Here is a 17,789-nt window from a genome sequence, read left to right as displayed (position 1 = left end):
ATTAAAAGTGGACTGTCGCTCGTGAAATGACGTGGAGAACGTGTTCGCCATAATGATAATAAACCGTGAACACAAAGCTACAATAAAGCAAATTAAGCTTTGGCTGTGAAACGGGGGTCGACACGTAGACACTGGGGAGCAAACGAGCTTGGACCAACATCTGTGGACGCAAGTCTCGGCAAATTTGGTGTCACCGAAGAAGAGCTGAGCGGTGCAAAGAGGTGAAGTTAGCATGCTAGCTAAATCTAGCCAGGTTTACCTGTGATGCTGCTAGCTAACACCTTAGTGTCCGGTGTCATGTACGGGGGGTTTCATTTGGTTAGACTATGATTTGAATCTCACACAATAAGCTGTGCATGTCCGGACAGTTTAGGCTTAGTGTAAAATATAGCAGTGGAATCCAAAAGCGGCTTCTTTGAGTGACGCTGGCAAGCTAAGTAGGTTAGCTTCCTTGTTTAGCTACAGTCTGCCTAGCCAAACATCGCAACAGGCAGTGAGTGAGTTTGCTGCTGTCTGGGGCAGTAAGTATCGGCTCTAAGTGAATGTTGAGAAACATGCCAAGTGTTGGAGCTGAAAGTTTAGCTCTCAGATAACTTGGAGAAGGTGTTAAAGCATTTAAATCTACGTGCTGATTTGGTGAGTGACAGTGTTGGTTTTTGACAGTTGCAGTCCCTGGAGGGCTGCTGCACCTGCACACTGTGATGTTTTGAGCGATGGAGCAAATCCGCCCCTTTGCTCTTTGTTCTCTCGATCTCAGCGAAATATATCCTCTGATTGTATCACCCAGATGAAATTCAGCCGTGCTACCCCGAGTTTGACGTCTCGGTGGTTTTTGTGTTAACTTTTTACGATTAAGAGTCAAGTGTACATGTACAGGGTCATTAAAATAGTCAGTTTCCGTTATCATAAAATCACAATACAATACAGATATGAAAGTAGAACAAAATACTATACTGAATGATAGTATTGTGGAAGTTATTATACTTTTTACTCCACTACAATTGTTTAATAGTTAAATTACTAGTCACTTAACAAATTAAGATTTTTACATACAAAACATATGACTTCTAAAAGCTGATTCCTTGTTATAACTTAAACTACTCAACAGTACATGCAAGTACAGCTGAATGATAATGAGTGAATTAATCGCTTAGCTGACTCACAAAATTAAGTGTTGACTATTTTAATAATGGTCATTTTTAGTGCAAAAATGCCAAACGTTTCATGGTTCAAGCTTCTCAGATGTGATGATTTGCTTCTTTTATAAAGTTCTTCTTATAATAATTATTATTGTTGCTGTTGTTGTTGTTATTGTTATTATTTAAATAATTTATTTATTTTAAATATGTTTTTATGTTTGGACTGTTGGTTGGAGTAAATGAGCATTATGAAGTTATCACTTCATTTTCTGGGTAATAGTGACAGGCATTTATCATTATTTCTGAATTTTTACAAAACACACATTGACTATTTAGGACAATAATGAGTGGAGTAATTCCTAATGAAAGTAATCGTTTGTTGAATTGTCATACAAAATAGTTAAAAAATTGTCTCCACCTCAGCCAGCAACAATACAATCTTGCTTTTACATGAATGCACAAGAAATTCTAATCTTATGATATAAAATATAAAAGTATATATTAATGCATTGAGTATTTTTACTTTTAATACTTTTAAGAAAATACCTGATAGTACTTCTATACTTCAACTTAACTAACATTAGTACTTTAACTTGATTAAAGGATGTGACTACTTGCTCTACCTCTAGTATTGATAATGAAATAATATTAAGTGTATGCTCTTCTGACAGGCAACGCTATGGCGTCAGCATCTGCCAGTGTGGACTCCAAGGCAGAGCTGACTGCTCTACTGGAACAGTGGGAGAGAGATCAGCAAGGCAGCACACAGGAGCTGGTTAACATCCTCACAAAGTAAGTAGCTCTGCTTCTTGTTAATGTGATGTCATTAAGATGAGTTGAGGGTGACTTAAAAAGAGTTAAATATGTTGATGTGCCGTAACTTTCAGAATCTCTGAGCTTGTTGAGAAGGAGACAGAGGAGTACCACAAAGCAGATCCAGACCCGTTTGATGATCGACATCCTGGTATGAAAAAGAAAACAAAACACATAATAGCAAGATTATTGTAGATTTAAATGTTGTGCATGTTTTTAACATTTCCCTCCCGGCCACTAGGGAGAGCTGATCCAGAATGTGTGTTAGGGCACCTGCTCAAGATCCTGTTCAAGAATGATGACTTCATGAACGCAGTAAGAATGAACTGAGACTTCTACAAAATAAAGGGGCTTCTGTAGCGTCTGAGTCAGAAGGTGATTTTAAAATATTTTGAATTTCTTCCCTTTCTAGCTGGTGAATAGCTATGTGATGACCAGCAGAGAATTTTCCCTAAATGCAGCAGCTTGTCGGCTGCTTCAGAACATCATGCCTGGGTTGGAGACAGCGGTGGTCTTCCAAGAAAAGGTACCTTAATCCAGACTTGATTATGAATGTAGTAGCCTGTAATGTTCTTTTTAGTTTTGTAGGCTTGTAGTCAAGATGCATATCCAACATGCTATGCTCAGTGTTTAAGGGTACAGTAAGTAATAGTAAAGTCAACTTTATTTCTAGAGCACATTTAAACACAGCTTGAGCTGACCAAAGTGCTGTACAAAGGACAATTTAAAATAAAATAAATATAAGCAACTAAAACAAATGTATAAACACAATAATATATGTAATTACATGCTCTCTACTGACAGCATTATCCATTCATGTTTAGCATGCTCATATGAATAATAACATCAAAAATCACAACAACAAAGTTCTGCTGTCCTTTATATTAAAGCTGAAGGTAGTGGCAGAGATTCTCAGGTAGCTGTTGCTGAAAAACAGTTGTGAGACAAAGTAAAGATCTGAAAGGCATGTTATCACTGGGTCATTGGGATTGACCAGCAAACCCATCACATTTAGTTTAGATGACCAGAGAAAGCAAGAAAAGGTGTTTAAAAATGTTTTTGTTTGTGGAGTCACAGTCCAGTCTGCACAGTTAGTTACACTTTAACCACCACTCTGTCAGTGAACTTGTGAACTAAGCCTCATAGACATAGACGCCTAATGCCTCTTTTTGAAGGTAGTATGTGTCTCAGAGACTCAGTATCAGTTTATTTAGAGCCACACTTGTGAAATAGTGATGAAAGCCATCATACATTTGTATTTGACCAAAGAGTAAACACAACAAAGTTTTTTTGTTATTAGGAATCTGTTCAGATTGTGTTCATATACTTGTTTTATATGTATTTCACTGTTCTTCTATATTTGTGTTTCTCAGGAGGGTATAGTTGAAAGGCTGTTTAAGTGGGCTCAGGAGGCTGAGCAGCCCCTCAGAATCTATGCCACAGGGTTGTTGGCTGGCGCTATGGAGAACCAGGACATCGCAGCCAACTACAGGGAGGAGAACTCTGTTTTGGTCAGTCTGGGATTCTGCTGTATCAAATGTCACTTTAACAAACAATGTGAAAGTACATTGAGATGGACACTGTATTACAACAGCTGACAAAACTGTGTTATTCCGCCAAGCATGAGAACTATCTGCTCATAATCACTAGGTGGTGTGATGTAGCAATTGTCCATTAACCTTTTTTTTCATGCTTTACTTTGACAGGTGCCTTTGATGCTGCATCGGTTACGTGAGCTTCAGGATAAGGATGCTGAGAACAAAAGGGAAATCAAACGGCCCAGCCCCAGGAAGACTCTGAGCGAGCCTTTGCTGCCTTTGGATGAGGAGACTGTTGACGGAGGCTTTGAAGAGAAGCCCTTCACACCGGGCAGAAACGGAGCTGAGAGGGAGGGGACAGGGCCAGCGGAGGATGGCGAAATTCCCTTCTCAACCATTGAGCCTGAAAACGAGGTGTCGTTCCGTCTCAACTCCCCTCATAAGACCAGCAGCCGTGCCAACTCGGCTGTTAAAACCATGATGAAGCCCATGTCTGCCCCGAGTTCACTGATACACCAAGGCATGTCCGATGGCAGCAGTTACCTAAAAAGAAAGTTAGAGAGGGAGAGTGGAAGGACCTCAAAACAGAAGCTAAATTTCTCTTTGCCAGAGCCAGAGAGGAACTTCAGTGAGCTTTCCAACAGCAGCTGGTCTGAGATGAGCCCCTGGGTGATTGGCAACAACTATCATCTGTACCCTCTAACCCCAGAGATCGAGCAGAGGCTCATCCTGCAGTATCTCACTCCTCTGGGGGAGTATCAGGAGGTTGGTCCATTATCGTCAGCCTGCACAGTGCATAGCAGAATGTAGAGCTGCAACAATCGGTCAATTCATCTTTTAAGTGACATTGATCTTCAGCTATTTTGATAAGCAATTAATCATTTGTTGATTTTTTTCACGTTAAATATGCCAAACATTTGATTGTTTCAGCTTTTCAAATATGAGGATTTTATGCTTTTCTTTGTCATATATGATAGTGAACTGAATGCCTTTGGGTTTTGGACTGATGTCTAATTAAAACTAGTAATTTTGATGTACCTCCTTGTGCGGTAGAAAATTATATCTCGCTAGTTTCACTGTTTTATGATATTTTATATAAAAACACGAGGCATTGAGAAAAATAATTGGCAGATTGATCAATAATGAAAGTCATTTTTTGTTGCAGTCCCGCTAAAATGGCATTTTGCAGACTGTGTATGTTTCCCTTGTCCTGTCACAGACTTGCCAGCAGATGTCAGTCTTCCTCAAGTATGATTAAAGAAAATATTCTGTTGCAACATTATAAAAAGTTAGGTTTGAAGGCTAACCTCATGTTCATATTATACAGGAAATATTAGTAGCAGGCTTTGTTTTAGTTGAACCATATACTTTAGCAACTTGCCATTTAGGTGGTTTCATAGTAGAGCAAATTGTCACGATTTATGTGCTCTTGACGCCCATTCCTCCTCCTCCTTCCTGCAGCTGCTGGCAGTGTTCATGCAGATGGGAGCTCGCGAGCTACTCATGCATTATATGGATCTAAAGCAGACCAATGATGTGCAGCTGACCTTTGAGGCGCTCAAGGTAAACACTCTCTCATGAAGTCGACCTTCCATGGTGCCAAAACACAAACACACTCGTTAGACTCATCTCTCAACTCCTCTCCCCTCTCTCAGTACCTGGCGTCTTTGCTGCTACACAAGAAGTTTGCTGCAGAGTTTGTGGCTCATGGAGGAGTTCAGAAGTTGCTGGAAATCCCCAGGCCGTCTATGGCTGCCACTGGAGTGTCTCTGTGCCTCTACTATCTTGCCTATAACCAGGACGCCATGGAGAGGGTACAAAACAGACATACATCACACAGATACACTGTGAAATATTGGCATAAATGTGCCTACCAGGTTTTTCTTGCAACTTTGCATGTGCCAATGACAAGATGGCAGAGTATTAAGTGTTTGTAGCAGTTGGCCATATACACTGTCATTCTGTTTGTGTTGTAATAATATCATCTGAAGTACTGATAATGGGAATCTTGTTGTAATTCATGGAATGTAAAGGCTGCTTTACTATTTACTGGTTAAAAAATATTAACTCTGCATTTTTGGTCATCATATTTGATTTTTAACATATTGATGTTAATACTGAGGTATTTGACAAAAAAATTACAGTTGATTTTATCACTATCACCTCGATCTAGCAGAAGTTCACATTTGTATTCAATGCTGTGTCTTCTCCCCCGAAGGTGTGCATGTTGCCCCACTCCATCCTGTCAGATGTGGTTGGTTACACGCTCTGGCTGCTGGAATGCTCCCATGCGTCCGGCTGCTGCCACGCCACCATGTTCTTTTCCATCTCCTTTTCTTTCCGTGCCGTCCTGGAGCTTTTCGACAAGCAGGATGGTCTCCGGCGCCTTGTCAATCTGGTAGGACAAAACCAGCAGTCCGCTCCGTGTGATCCTTACTGTAACCATGTGAATCTAACCATCTGTATCATTCATAGAAAATACTGTATATTTCAAGAACGTACAAACTGAGCAGACAGCATAAACTCAAAACATGCAACATATCAGATGCTGATTGTGTACTAATACGTAATATGAACTGACTGCTTCCAGATTAGCACACTGGAGATTCTGAACCCTGAAGACCAGGGAGCGCTGCTGAGTGATGATGAGATTTTCTCCAGCAGGCAGACGGCCAAGCACACCTGCATGGCCCTGCGCAGGTACTTTGAGGCCCATCTGGCAATCAAGGTGGAGCAGGTGAAGCAATCCCTGCAGCGCACAGAGGGGGGTGCCCCCATTCATTCTCAGCCATACTACAAGGTACACAGAGGACAAAGGATAACTGTGATTAACATTACTGGACATTTGATTAATAATGTAAACATTTTTAAATGTTTTATAGAGTTATTATGTGAAGTCGCTCTGTTTATGCTTTTTTGTGGTGTAAAAGAAATGCAGGAGTTTGTGTTCCTGTAGCGATTATTCGTGCTCTCATCTTGTTTGTCAGGCGGTCAGCTACAGCCGTGAGCAGGTGGTGGAAATGATGGAGTTTCTGATAGAGTACGGACCACTCCGGCTTTACTGGGAACCAGCAGAAGTCTTCCACAAGCTGTCTTGTGTCCAGCTTCTGCTGCAGCTCATTTCCATCGCCTGTGACTGGAGGACCTACTATGGCAGGTATTGACAAGGCTATTATTATTCTCTTAATTGTCTAATACCTTTTCCTTTTCACATGTTTTAACGGTGTCCACCTCCAAACTGAGATTGAGTGATTTGTAATGGTGATTATGCATTTTCTTTCCCTGTAGGAGCGATACAGTGCGTTACGCCCTCGACATCCTGAGTATCCTCACAGTTGTCCCAAAGACCCAGCTGTTGTTGTCTGAGGCTGTCGCTGTGCTTGATGAGGGGGGATCCACTGTTTCCACTGTCGGTAGGTGTAACATCCATCTATGAAAACTTTACTTTTAGTTAGAAACTGCATAATATTTAAGTTGTTATCGGGCACTCTTAAAAGGCTCAGCTTAGAATATGTTTACACTGAAGTGTTTTTCATTTTATCTGAAGAAACAGTGTAAAACTACTTGTATGCAGCCATTAACACATTCAAACAGCATGATATACAGAATGTTGTTTTACTGGCAGTTTGCCATTAGAAGATATTTGGCATGGTGTGAACATTAAGTTGAGTATTTGTCAGCTTTTTGACAATGTAGCACACTAAAACTAAAATTATTATTACAATCCACAGTATGTAATAAAATGCAGTAGTTTGTATTTTCATTTTTGTTTATTTCATAAGACCCGTGCCCAGCTCTGCTGAGATGACATGACTCCAGATTTTATTTTTCTGCAAGGGTTTTCATTAAATTTTTGCATTCTCTCTCAGGAATGAGTATAGTGCTGGCAGTGGCGGAGGGAGAGGTATTCGTGAACGATGCCGAGATTCAGAAGTCGGCTCTGCAGGTTGTCATCAACTGCGTCTGTGCTCCAGACAAACGCATGTCCAGCATTGGCAAGTTCATTGCAGGCACTCCCCGTCGCCGCCTGCCCCAGCAGACCAAAGCCAGCGAGAGTGTGCTCACTAAGATGTGGAATGTGGTGCAGTCCAACAATGGCATCAAGGTAGAATGAACTTGTACCAAAGCATTTTTTTAAGGCTATACTTGATATTTTCTGACAGCAGTGACAAAAGTTTTTCTGGTCATTCTGTAAAACAGGGTGTCTGAAGTTATGCCAGGGGCCATTTGAGGTATATCTGTGCTTCTTGTGCTGCTAAATGCTGCAGTGTCAAATGAATTGGCTTTGTATAGTGTGTTTATCATGGGAGAAGTGCAAAGCACTTTGTAAAGCCTCACATTCACCCACAAACACACACCTCCATACAATGACTGCAGTGGAGATGCTATGCAGGGTGCTGACCTGCTCATCAGGATTTTTGCAGTTCAGTGTAAGAACAAACACTTAGAAGATTAAAACTGCAGAGACATTATAACATGTTAATTTAGAGGGAGTAAGAAAAATATGCTGCTTACCAGTTGCATGACAGAAGGGTGTATTCTGCTTGCACAGGATTTATACACCCAGTTGGCAGTTTATTTGGTACACCTAGCTAAAACTAATGCAGTCTGATACAACAGCCCTGCAATAAATCCCACCTGCATGAAGGTTATGATGTTCGGTTTTTATTGAAACTGTTCTAGAGAGGAGGTGAGTCACCTGTATGATCATTTAGGAAGTAGTTTGTGGTGCTGTTGAACTGACTTGCGTCATACAGAGAAGTGTTTATGTGATTTAGCTTATCCTCACGATGTTTGTATTACTTTCTCACTGGCCAGAGAAAGTAATACAAACAATCCATCAATATAATGTAATACAGTCACTGTATTAGACTGCATCAGTTTTAGCTACAGAGATTTGATAAACTGGAATTTATGTCAGGCTGTAACACTGGGATTTAGAAAAAGAAAACTGTCATATTAAGTGGCTCCACCTACACTTGGACTAGGTTATGTAAGTGTAAAATTTGAGACAAGCATAATAAACATGTCATTAAGTGTTATGTTATCTGTTGGTAAAATCTTTTTGCACAAACAAGTTTTATGATCAAAGTTGAATCTTTAGACAGATGGCATCCACTTCATCATTGGCAGGGTGAGGTGTGTATTGCCTCAGCAAAGAAGGTAGGGTAGCAATATCTCATTTCTTCTCTCCCAGGATAAAAGAGACAGCAAAAGAAGCACCGAAGCACCTTTCCTTATCATTTAAAGGATTTGTCCATGATGGGTGCTACACCACTGGGTCAATTACCTGAGTTGGGAGCCTTCGTAATCAAAAAGTAATTTTCAAACATGCCCTCAGTTTTGTCAGCCATTGTTTTTAACCTACTTTCTGCATCTCCTGCAGGTGCTGCTGTCCCTGCTGACAGTGAAGATGCCCATTACAGATGCAGATCAGATCCGAGCTCTGGCCTGTAAGGCCCTGGTTGGTCTGTCTCGCTCCAGCTCAGTCAGACAGATCATCAGCAAGCTGCCTTTGTTCAGCAGCGGACACATCCAGCAGCTCATGAAGGAGCCTGTGCTCCAGGACAAACGCAGCGAACACGTCAAGTTCTGTAAGTTTGCAGCTGAGCTGATAGAAAGGATCTCTGGGAAACCGCTGCTGATCGGTACGGACGTGTCTCTGGCGTGGCTACAGAGGGCCAGTGTGGTCGCTCAGTCCAGGATCACCTTCCCTGAGAAAGAGCTGCTGTTGCTTATTAGGAACCACCTTGTGGCCAAAGGCCTTCACGATACAGCCACCACACTCACCAAGGAGGCAGATCTCCCGATGGCATGTCTGTCTCATTCTTCACATTCAGCTGCGGCTTTCCCTCCTGTTGCTCCTCCTCCACCTGCCTCTCCTGTTGCTACTCTCCCCCGCACACCACGGCTGGCCAATGGTGTGGGGTCAAGACTTGGAAACCACCCTTCTCATTCATCCACCCCTGGGTCCAGCCATCCACAAACACGTCCCTCTACATCACAACCCACTGTGTCTTCTTCTGCTGCGTTCCCCTCACTGTCTGTCCCCCACTGTAGCAACGGCTCCCCACTGATTGGCCGAATCGTTTTCTCTCGTGAGCGGCAAACGGGGTGCACTACAATGAGCTGCAAGAAACCTCGGGTGCTGAGGCAGAAGTCTGACCATGGGGCCTTCAGCCAGAGTCCAGCCATGAAGAAGCAGTTTGACAGGCACCTGCCCTCCCCCCCTGCATTAGACAGCATTATCACAGAGTACCTGAGGGAACAGCACGCACGCTGTAAAAACCCTGTCGCAACATGCCCACCTTTCTCTCTCTTCACACCCCATCAGTGCCCTGAGCCCAAGCAGAGACGCCAAGCACCCATCAACTTTACATCTCGACACACACGGAGAGTCATTTATCCTAAATACGGAGGAGTAGATGGAGGATGCTTTGACCGACATCTCATCTTCAGCAGGTAGGTTTCCAGCACACGCTGGACTTTGCTAGATTCATGTCTCCTTCCTTGAGTACAAAGTGTGATTATGATTATCATCGACCATCCTCCACAACTATTTCTCTACTCTACTGTTTTTGTTTTTTTTTTGCTTCTTTTCCAGGTTCCGTCCCATCTCTGTGTTCAGGGAGGCTGACGAGGATGAGAGTGGATTCATGTGTTGTGCCTTCTCAGCTCGCGAGCGGTTCCTGATGCTCGGGACGTGCACAGGGCAGCTCAAACTCTACAATGTGTTTACTGGCCAGGAGGAAGCCAGCTACAGCTGTCACAGCTCAGCCATCACTCACCTGGAGCCCTCAAGGGTCAGTGAGGAAATCTATCAACACATCAACAACTTAAGATAATGTGTGGAATCATGTTTGTGCTCATCTCCAGTTTACAACTAGTTTAGAAGCCAATCCAGGTCCAATATGCAACATACACACATGTGATGAGGAAACATACACTGAGAATGGACTTTTCAGTGAAGCAGAAGACATCTTACATCCAGTAGTTTTGAAATGAAAAATATTTGTATACTTATACATATATGTTTTTTTTTTTTTAGGTAATTGAATATTTTTTTGGAAAAACTGTATAAGACACATTATTCCAAGCCGAGTATGTTTATATGTCTTAAAACATGTCAGCAGGGGATCTTTAACCACCCAACACATGTTATATTTTTAGGATGGGTCTCTGCTGTTAACGTCAGCCTCTTGGAGTTACCCTCTGTCTGCACTGTGGGGCATGAAATCAGTGTTCATCATGAAGTAAGTGATGTTTGCACAGGAGACTGAATTCATATTTTCACCAGCTACATACAAAATGCATTCTTTTAGATATGAATCACAGATAGTGAAACATTTGAAGCACATACCACATGATGTCTGACCACAGACTACTGATCAACAGTTCAGTTAGGGACTTATGCCTGTGCCTTATGTCTGTGATTCCACTGCCTCCATGTATGTGGTCTTTCAATGGTAGAGCAGCTTCATGCTGTCAAAAGAGGGAGCTGCCGAAAGGAGATGACATGCTGTTTAATTATGCACGCTAACAGCCTGAGGGCTGCAGTCTTCAGTTCATGGAACACGAGCACTTGGCTTCATTCATCCGCACAGTTTAACCAAGGCAACACTGAGACTCTGCCATTTCATTCAAAGTTGTTCTACAATGTCTTTAAGCAATTATAAAGTTGAAACTATTCAGCTTTTATACTCACACTGGCTGCATGTTTTCAATGAAATGTTGAAAGGTTGCTCTCATTGTCTCCAGACATTCCTTTCTGGGTGATCATTATGTGGAGTTCAGTAAGCTTTCACAAGATCGCGTCATTGGAACTAAGGAACATATAGCACGTGTACGTATGGCAGCATGTTTCTGAACATTACAATATGAAATATTAGATACAGAACAACTTGAAGTAATATGGTGAATGCTCACATTCAGCTGTTCTCTTTGCCAGATTTATGACATCCAGACGGGGCAGGTTACACTGACTCTCAACAACCCAGACCTGGCTAACAACTACAAGAGGAACTGTGCTACCTTCAACCCCACGGATGACCTGGTACTGAACGACGGCGTGCTGTGGGATGTGCGCACGGCTCAGGCCATCCATAAGTTTGACAAGTTCAACATGAACATCAGCGGCGTGTTCCATCCCAACGGCCTGGAGGTCATCATAAACACGGAAATTGTATCCTTGAGTCTTGAATACTTGTTGATAAAAGTACAGTACAGTGGGAGCTTTTAGGCAAATTAATGCTGATTTTTCTGTTTTGGGCAGAACATCGATTGATAAGGGAGTAAACTGAATCCCAGACTCATTCCTTATCTCTTCATAAAATGTAATTGTCCATTTTTCAAGTATGAGGCTTCACAATGAGTCTTGTAGAATAGGTCGTAAAAAAATATGTATATTAAAAGACTGAAATGTTTGTTTTAGTCCTCTAAATTTACAGTTTTCAGCTCCTACAGTTGCCATTGGATAGTTTAATGTTTTGCTAAATTAATTGCTAACAGCTAAAAGTGATTGCATTCAGGAGGTGCTTGTTTAACAGCTGACTTAAGTAATGAGTATATAACGAAGCATTTCATAAATCTGATCAGGACAAAAAAACGCTTGGATCAGTGAGAGAATTTGTTGTCGCTACTGTGATGGGATCACTACTGAACATTTATTTCACTGCTAGACATTAAATATGTATTGCACTAAAAATTGATTGTACTACCCTGGGGATGGTTTTAACTGCTGTGTAATTAAATTCCCAGCAGATTTAGTTGATACAAATGAAAAAGAATGTCATGGTCCTTAGCTGGAGTTTCAGTGGGATCTGAGGACCTTCCACCTCCTCCACACAGTTCCCGCTCTGGACCAGTGCAGGATAGTGTTCAACAACAATGGCACTGTCATTTATGGAGGTAAATACAGTAACTGCTGTATGATGGAAAATGTAGAGCGTTTGGCATCAAGCCTACAACTCACTTGACAGTCAGTGTGTGAAAGGTGTGTTTGAGTGGAAGCCTGGTGATTATGAAGCAAAATGAGCATGTGTGTGTTTGGAGAGAGGTGTGAACAGAGCCTGTAGAGGTGTGTGTGTGTGTGTGTGTGTATGTGTGTGTGTATGTGTGTGTGTATGTGTATGTGTATGTGTGTGTGCTTGACACCACAGTCACTCAGAGCCATATGGGCAGAAGGATCAGTGTTAGATTGGCAACAGACAGAACCAGCTGGTTCACGCCACCTCACAGGAAGAGAAATGGGTGTGCCATAATGGCTCTGCTCATTCACCGACCACTTGAAGCTCTCAGGAGCCAGAACCCCGGCTAACCAGCTTGCTGTGCACAGTTTTTATTTTCTCTCTCTTTGATTTGATTTTGCAGCAATGTTGCAAGCTGATGATGAAGACGACATGATGGAGATGCAGATGAAAAGTCCATTTGGTTCATCGTTCAGGACTTTTAATGCCACAGACTACAAACCAATTGGTAAGGCTTTCTGCCCTCGCCTCACTTTAATTGATTTTTCCCCAAAGTCTTTCATGATAATTAAGTGTTGTGCTTGGATATAATTTATATTATACCCTGTTGTAGTTGGTAATCATTTTTAATTACTGTAATATTTTATCTTACTATTTGTATTGTACTGACTGGTGTTCTTTGCTCTCCTCTCAGCCACTATTGATGTCAAGAGGAATATATTTGACCTTTGCACCGACACAAAAGACTGCTACTTAGCTGTGATTGAGGTAAATTCATGTGGCTTTAAAATGCAATTATTTTTGCTATTGATTTCTGTATTTGTAAATATATGAAAAAATGTAATTTTCTTTTCCTGCTGCACTTGTTTAGAACCAAGACTCGGTTAACACCGACACGGTGTGCAGGCTGTATGAAGTTGGTCGGCAGAGACTTGCAGAGGAAGAGGAGGAGGATGAGGAGGATCAGGTTGGTACTGATAAAGTAGGGTCTCTCTGGTTCCTTTAGGCAGAGATAGAAATGAATTGTGTTTGACCTTTGTTGTCATCTGTGCGCCAGGAGGACGATGATCAGGAGGAAGACGATGACGACGACGACGACTCAGACGATGATGTCGATACAGATCCCCTTATCGCCGAGCTAGAAAACGAGAACGGCGGAGAGGATGAGGATGATGAAGAGGAGGATGATGGGAATGATGAATTCTCTCCCTCTGATGAGGAAGTGGCTCGTCTTCTCGAAGAGGATGTTGACGTCGGGGACGACGACGATGAGGATGACAATGACGAGGACGACTCTGATAATGACGATGTTGATCTGGAAGGCGACAATGGTGAGCAGCGCGTCAACTGAGCTATAGATTCTTATAAAGTCTTACATGGTGCTGATATTATATTGATTAATTCTTTAAAAAGTCTAGAACACATAATTTTTTTCCTTCTGTTAATCCTTTATGTATTGTTTTTGTTTAATTTTTAATTGTCCCAAATTTTCTTCGAAGGATGATGATTTTTAGATGAATAACTTAATAGATCCTATACTGTATTCATGATAAAATACATAGCAAAATAAATTATTTAAGTGAATTTTAAACTGGAATAAGTCACAAACTAAAGGTAAATTATTTTGTGGAGCAAACACTATTCACTGAAACAAAAGTCTGCTTAATCTTGAACACGACATCACTTGTGGTAGAACTGAATTCACTTATAATAACTAACTGTATAACAATAGTTAAAGTTGAAACTGGAAAGGTGCAATATAGAACAAAGCAACACCAGAAACAATAATGTAGGACCACACACAAAATGAGACTTGTGTCCATAAATCTGTTGCCCAACTGCATGCTGGGAGGCTGCCCAACACGCTTACCTCATGGAAGTGCAATCATATGCTCAGGATTTATACAGTTAAATGAATACTGATCACGGTTTTATCTCTCTACTCATTTGCCTTTACTTCAAGATAAGAGCACACACTTATTGAAATAGCATAATCCAAAATTTACAAATCAATCTTCTATCTGTGCTATAAAAAAAAAAAACGCTTAGCTAGATGAGAATGAACAGGATCACTTTTGCCAGATAACAGCATGTTAGCTTGGATTAGTAAAGCTACATTTTAAAAAGGAGTCCTGTTATGCAGTCTTAAGTAAATGATGCATCAAGGCAGAATTTTGGTCCAGTTTCTGTGTTTTCATGCTTTTCTGGTCACTGTGAGGAAGTGCTGTCTTTCCCAGTGGAATTTAAAAACTGCTGTCTTTGTGTATTGCAGATGTTGAGAGGGTGAATAACAGAGAACGTATGAATTTGTAAAGAAAAAAAATGGATGTAGTGCTCTTTCACATTCTGCCTTTTTGGCAGTTTTCTTCCTTACCCACTGACCTCTGCAGCACCACATCTCTGCATCCCTACATTTCTAAATCTGTATTCTATTGCACAAACAGACAGCTCCGACAACTCTGACCTTGAGGATGACATCATCTTATCCCTGAATGAGTGAAGAGCCCTCGGCATCTGGGACCGAGGAACCGGACAACATGTCAAGCCTCCTGCCTCACAGACATTTGAGCTGCAGAACAGGAGGCAAGAAAAGAGGAGAATATCAGCAGATGAGGTGTGAGATCATTTGGAGCACTGCCAGTTTGAAACAGTAGGTATCTGCACACTTTGGGAGTGACAGGACAAGGAAATTGACTTACTGGTGGATAAAAATGATTGTATATGATATAGTTTTATAAAACAAAAGCAGGCTTGATGGTGACTGAAAAACGCCAGTGTGTCGATGCCGTGAAGAAAAGTTTTATATTTTATCAATCACATTAGCGGCTCTTTAAGTGAGCCTTTTCATTTGATATTGATTCACTCACTTTGTAAGCGTCTATTTGGCCACAGATTAGTCTTTGTAGGGGAAACATTGTGGGGCTGTGGTTCTGCATTTGTATGGCAGGGGACACAATGCCCTGTCAAGCTTGTACTTCACCAGACCACCTGAAATAATCACAAAAACATACTAAAGTATTGAATTAGGCAGCTAATGCAATGCACAAATCTTACCAACGGTTCATCAAGCGTCAAACCCACTTTCAGGTTTTACTTTCACCATAAACCGATGACCAAAATGCCACATGCAGCAGTACCATTTGTGAACATCACCCTCTCATTGTGTTATGTAAATAGGGAAATGAAATCAGCTTGGTGCTCTTGGTCTGCTGAAGAACTCATAACAAGTGTGGACACCACAACAAAACTATTAACACACCTGCTCACTGTCATCACATGACAGACATACAGAGCAGAGGCTTCTACAGCACTCTAGCATTGTGTTATTTCACACCCCTTTGTCGAGCCACGCATGGATTGGGGTTGAGTGAGGAGGAGCATTTATCTCAATGACTTTGGTTCAAGACTGAATATAGTAAACTTCGTCCATTTGATCTTACTCAATCTTGAAAGAGAGCTTAAACAGCAGAATTCAGCAAAACATTCATTTCAAATGTGTGTTTCCTCTGATAGACAGACAGAAAGCTTCATACTCCTGATGCCAAGCACTTGCACACTTTTTTGAAAGCAGTGCTAACATTTCATGATTTTTTTTCTCTCATGTTTTTGCCTTGTATCTATTCATTTTATCTTTTATGTTGAGTTTCTTGAGACAATTTATGTACAGCTTGTATGTATCTAAAGTATTTTTACTATAAATAAAGCTTCAAAATTGGTTTGGTGTGCTTCTTTAATGATGTGTGAATGGTGCTTGCAGCCAGTAGACAGTTAATAAGCTGTTATAGCAGGGGTATCTTAACGTGTGCCTTTAAAAATTGAGAAAGCCAAAGCACATACCGAAACCAATGCCAATATCACGATCTTTATATCATGTCACCTGCAAGCAAGGAACTTAGCTGTGGTTTGGTAGAACATGGGTCATCTGTGCTGATGGTCAAATAGAGAGCTGTAATTATTAGTCAATTAACTGAAAATTAATCTGCAAGTATTTAAATAACTGGATAACAATTTTGATCACTTTTAAGGCAAAAACATTTGAATATGTGCTCATTCCAGCTCCGTAAATGTGACCAATTAGAAACAGAGCAATAATAACAACTCCTGAGACTTTGTTTACATGCTCACATATACATCTGTACCCATGCATGTACAACATGCACATACTTGCACTTCTACTTCACTCCGTAACCAATTTTCCAATTTAACCTTCTTACATATGCTCATTCAGCGCTATTAGAAATGGAACTGTATACATGAGAACCAAGGGAGCTTGCACTTCTGCTATTCCCATAATGAAGAGGAAAGGGGCATTAAACATTTAGTGCAATCATATAAAGTCTGCTCACACTGGGGTTAGAAATTCAATCCATTTACACAAAATTTGATAGAATTTGTCTTTTTGGATCCTCAAAGAACAAGTGAGCTTTTCCACTTTAAATATTTCAAGAATGATTTAATATGAGTCTTCTAATGTAGTTGACACTGGATTAAGCCACTTTCTAGTGACTGATTTTTTTTTTTTACTTGCCTGCAGCTGCTTTACATCTTTCTTTTGTTTAAAAAAAAACAACAATATGTGACCCAGATAAAGAGTCTTCAAGTTCAGAGGCGTTAATACTGTGTTTTAATATGTGAAATCTATCAACAGTGTGCCTCAACAGTGAAGCAAAAACAACACTTATCCACTTATCAATAAGGTTGGTTTTGGAAAATGTGATGATGTCCAGTGAGATGACATTACAGTTTTCCATGCCGCTGTTTAGTGGAGAAGAAAATGGAGCTAAGAGACAACCTGCAAGGGGAAGGCTGCATTTGCATAACATATGAGAAGCAGCTGAAGTTAAATATGTATGTCGGTGATGCTATACATTTGTACATGTGAGTAATTACATCTTTAAGGCTGTAATATCCCTTTAATTGTTTCTCTGCCGCACAGTTCCATAAAAAGTGACATTACTCAGGTCTCTTGATTGCTGAATTGTGCATGCAGGGATTTGCCACTAAATTTTCCTGTGGCCTCCCCCACAGTTAATAATAGAACACATTAAAATAGTCACCAGAACCACATTAACAGGGATCAAATAACTCCTGTGTGTGTGTGTGTGTGTGTGTGTGTGTGTGTGTGTGTGTGTGTGCGCGCCTGCAGAGGCACGTGTGTGTCCATGTGTGCGAGGGGCATTGAGTGCATAAAACATATGATCCTGAGGAGTGTAAAGAGATAAGAATGTGTGTGTTTGTCTGAAGGCAGGTGATGGATGAGATGGTAGGACATGCCTCTTATTGCCTCCTTGGCTGGCTCCTATTGTCTGCAGGCTTTGGGAGTGTTGAAACAG

General features: G+C 41.1%; 1 protein-coding gene across 1 annotated transcript; it reads left to right on the top strand.

Moving 5' to 3' along the window:
* The first annotated feature begins 19 nt into the window (after nt 1–19).
* LOC139620714 (DDB1- and CUL4-associated factor 1-like) lies at nt 20–16,171 on the top strand. The gene is made up of 25 exons (XM_071476516.1): nt 20–221; nt 1,811–1,931; nt 2,027–2,103; nt 2,194–2,267; nt 2,365–2,478; nt 3,326–3,463; nt 3,659–4,255; nt 4,952–5,053; nt 5,146–5,304; nt 5,709–5,888; nt 6,081–6,290; nt 6,478–6,647; nt 6,779–6,903; nt 7,360–7,595; nt 8,877–9,952; nt 10,095–10,293; nt 10,661–10,743; nt 11,249–11,333; nt 11,439–11,672; nt 12,304–12,397; nt 12,860–12,964; nt 13,151–13,224; nt 13,328–13,423; nt 13,514–13,787; nt 14,901–16,171. The coding sequence occupies exons 2-25, from the start codon at nt 1,819–1,821 to the stop codon at nt 14,954–14,956; spliced, it is 4,671 nt and encodes a 1,556-aa protein (XP_071332617.1). The 5' UTR covers nt 20–221; nt 1,811–1,818; the 3' UTR covers nt 14,957–16,171.
* Nucleotides 16,172–17,789: the final 1,618 nt, after the last annotated feature.

The sequence above is a fragment of the Trachinotus anak genome, unplaced genomic scaffold (genome assembly GCF_046630095.1).
Source record: "Trachinotus anak isolate AG129_WGS33_773 ecotype Australia unplaced genomic scaffold, CSIRO_AGI_Tana_v1 ptg000004l, whole genome shotgun sequence".
Taxonomy (NCBI): Eukaryota; Metazoa; Chordata; class Actinopteri; order Carangiformes; family Carangidae; genus Trachinotus; species Trachinotus anak.
The sequence above is the reverse complement of the archived record's forward strand: the minus strand, read 5'-3'. Positions and strand labels throughout refer to the sequence as shown.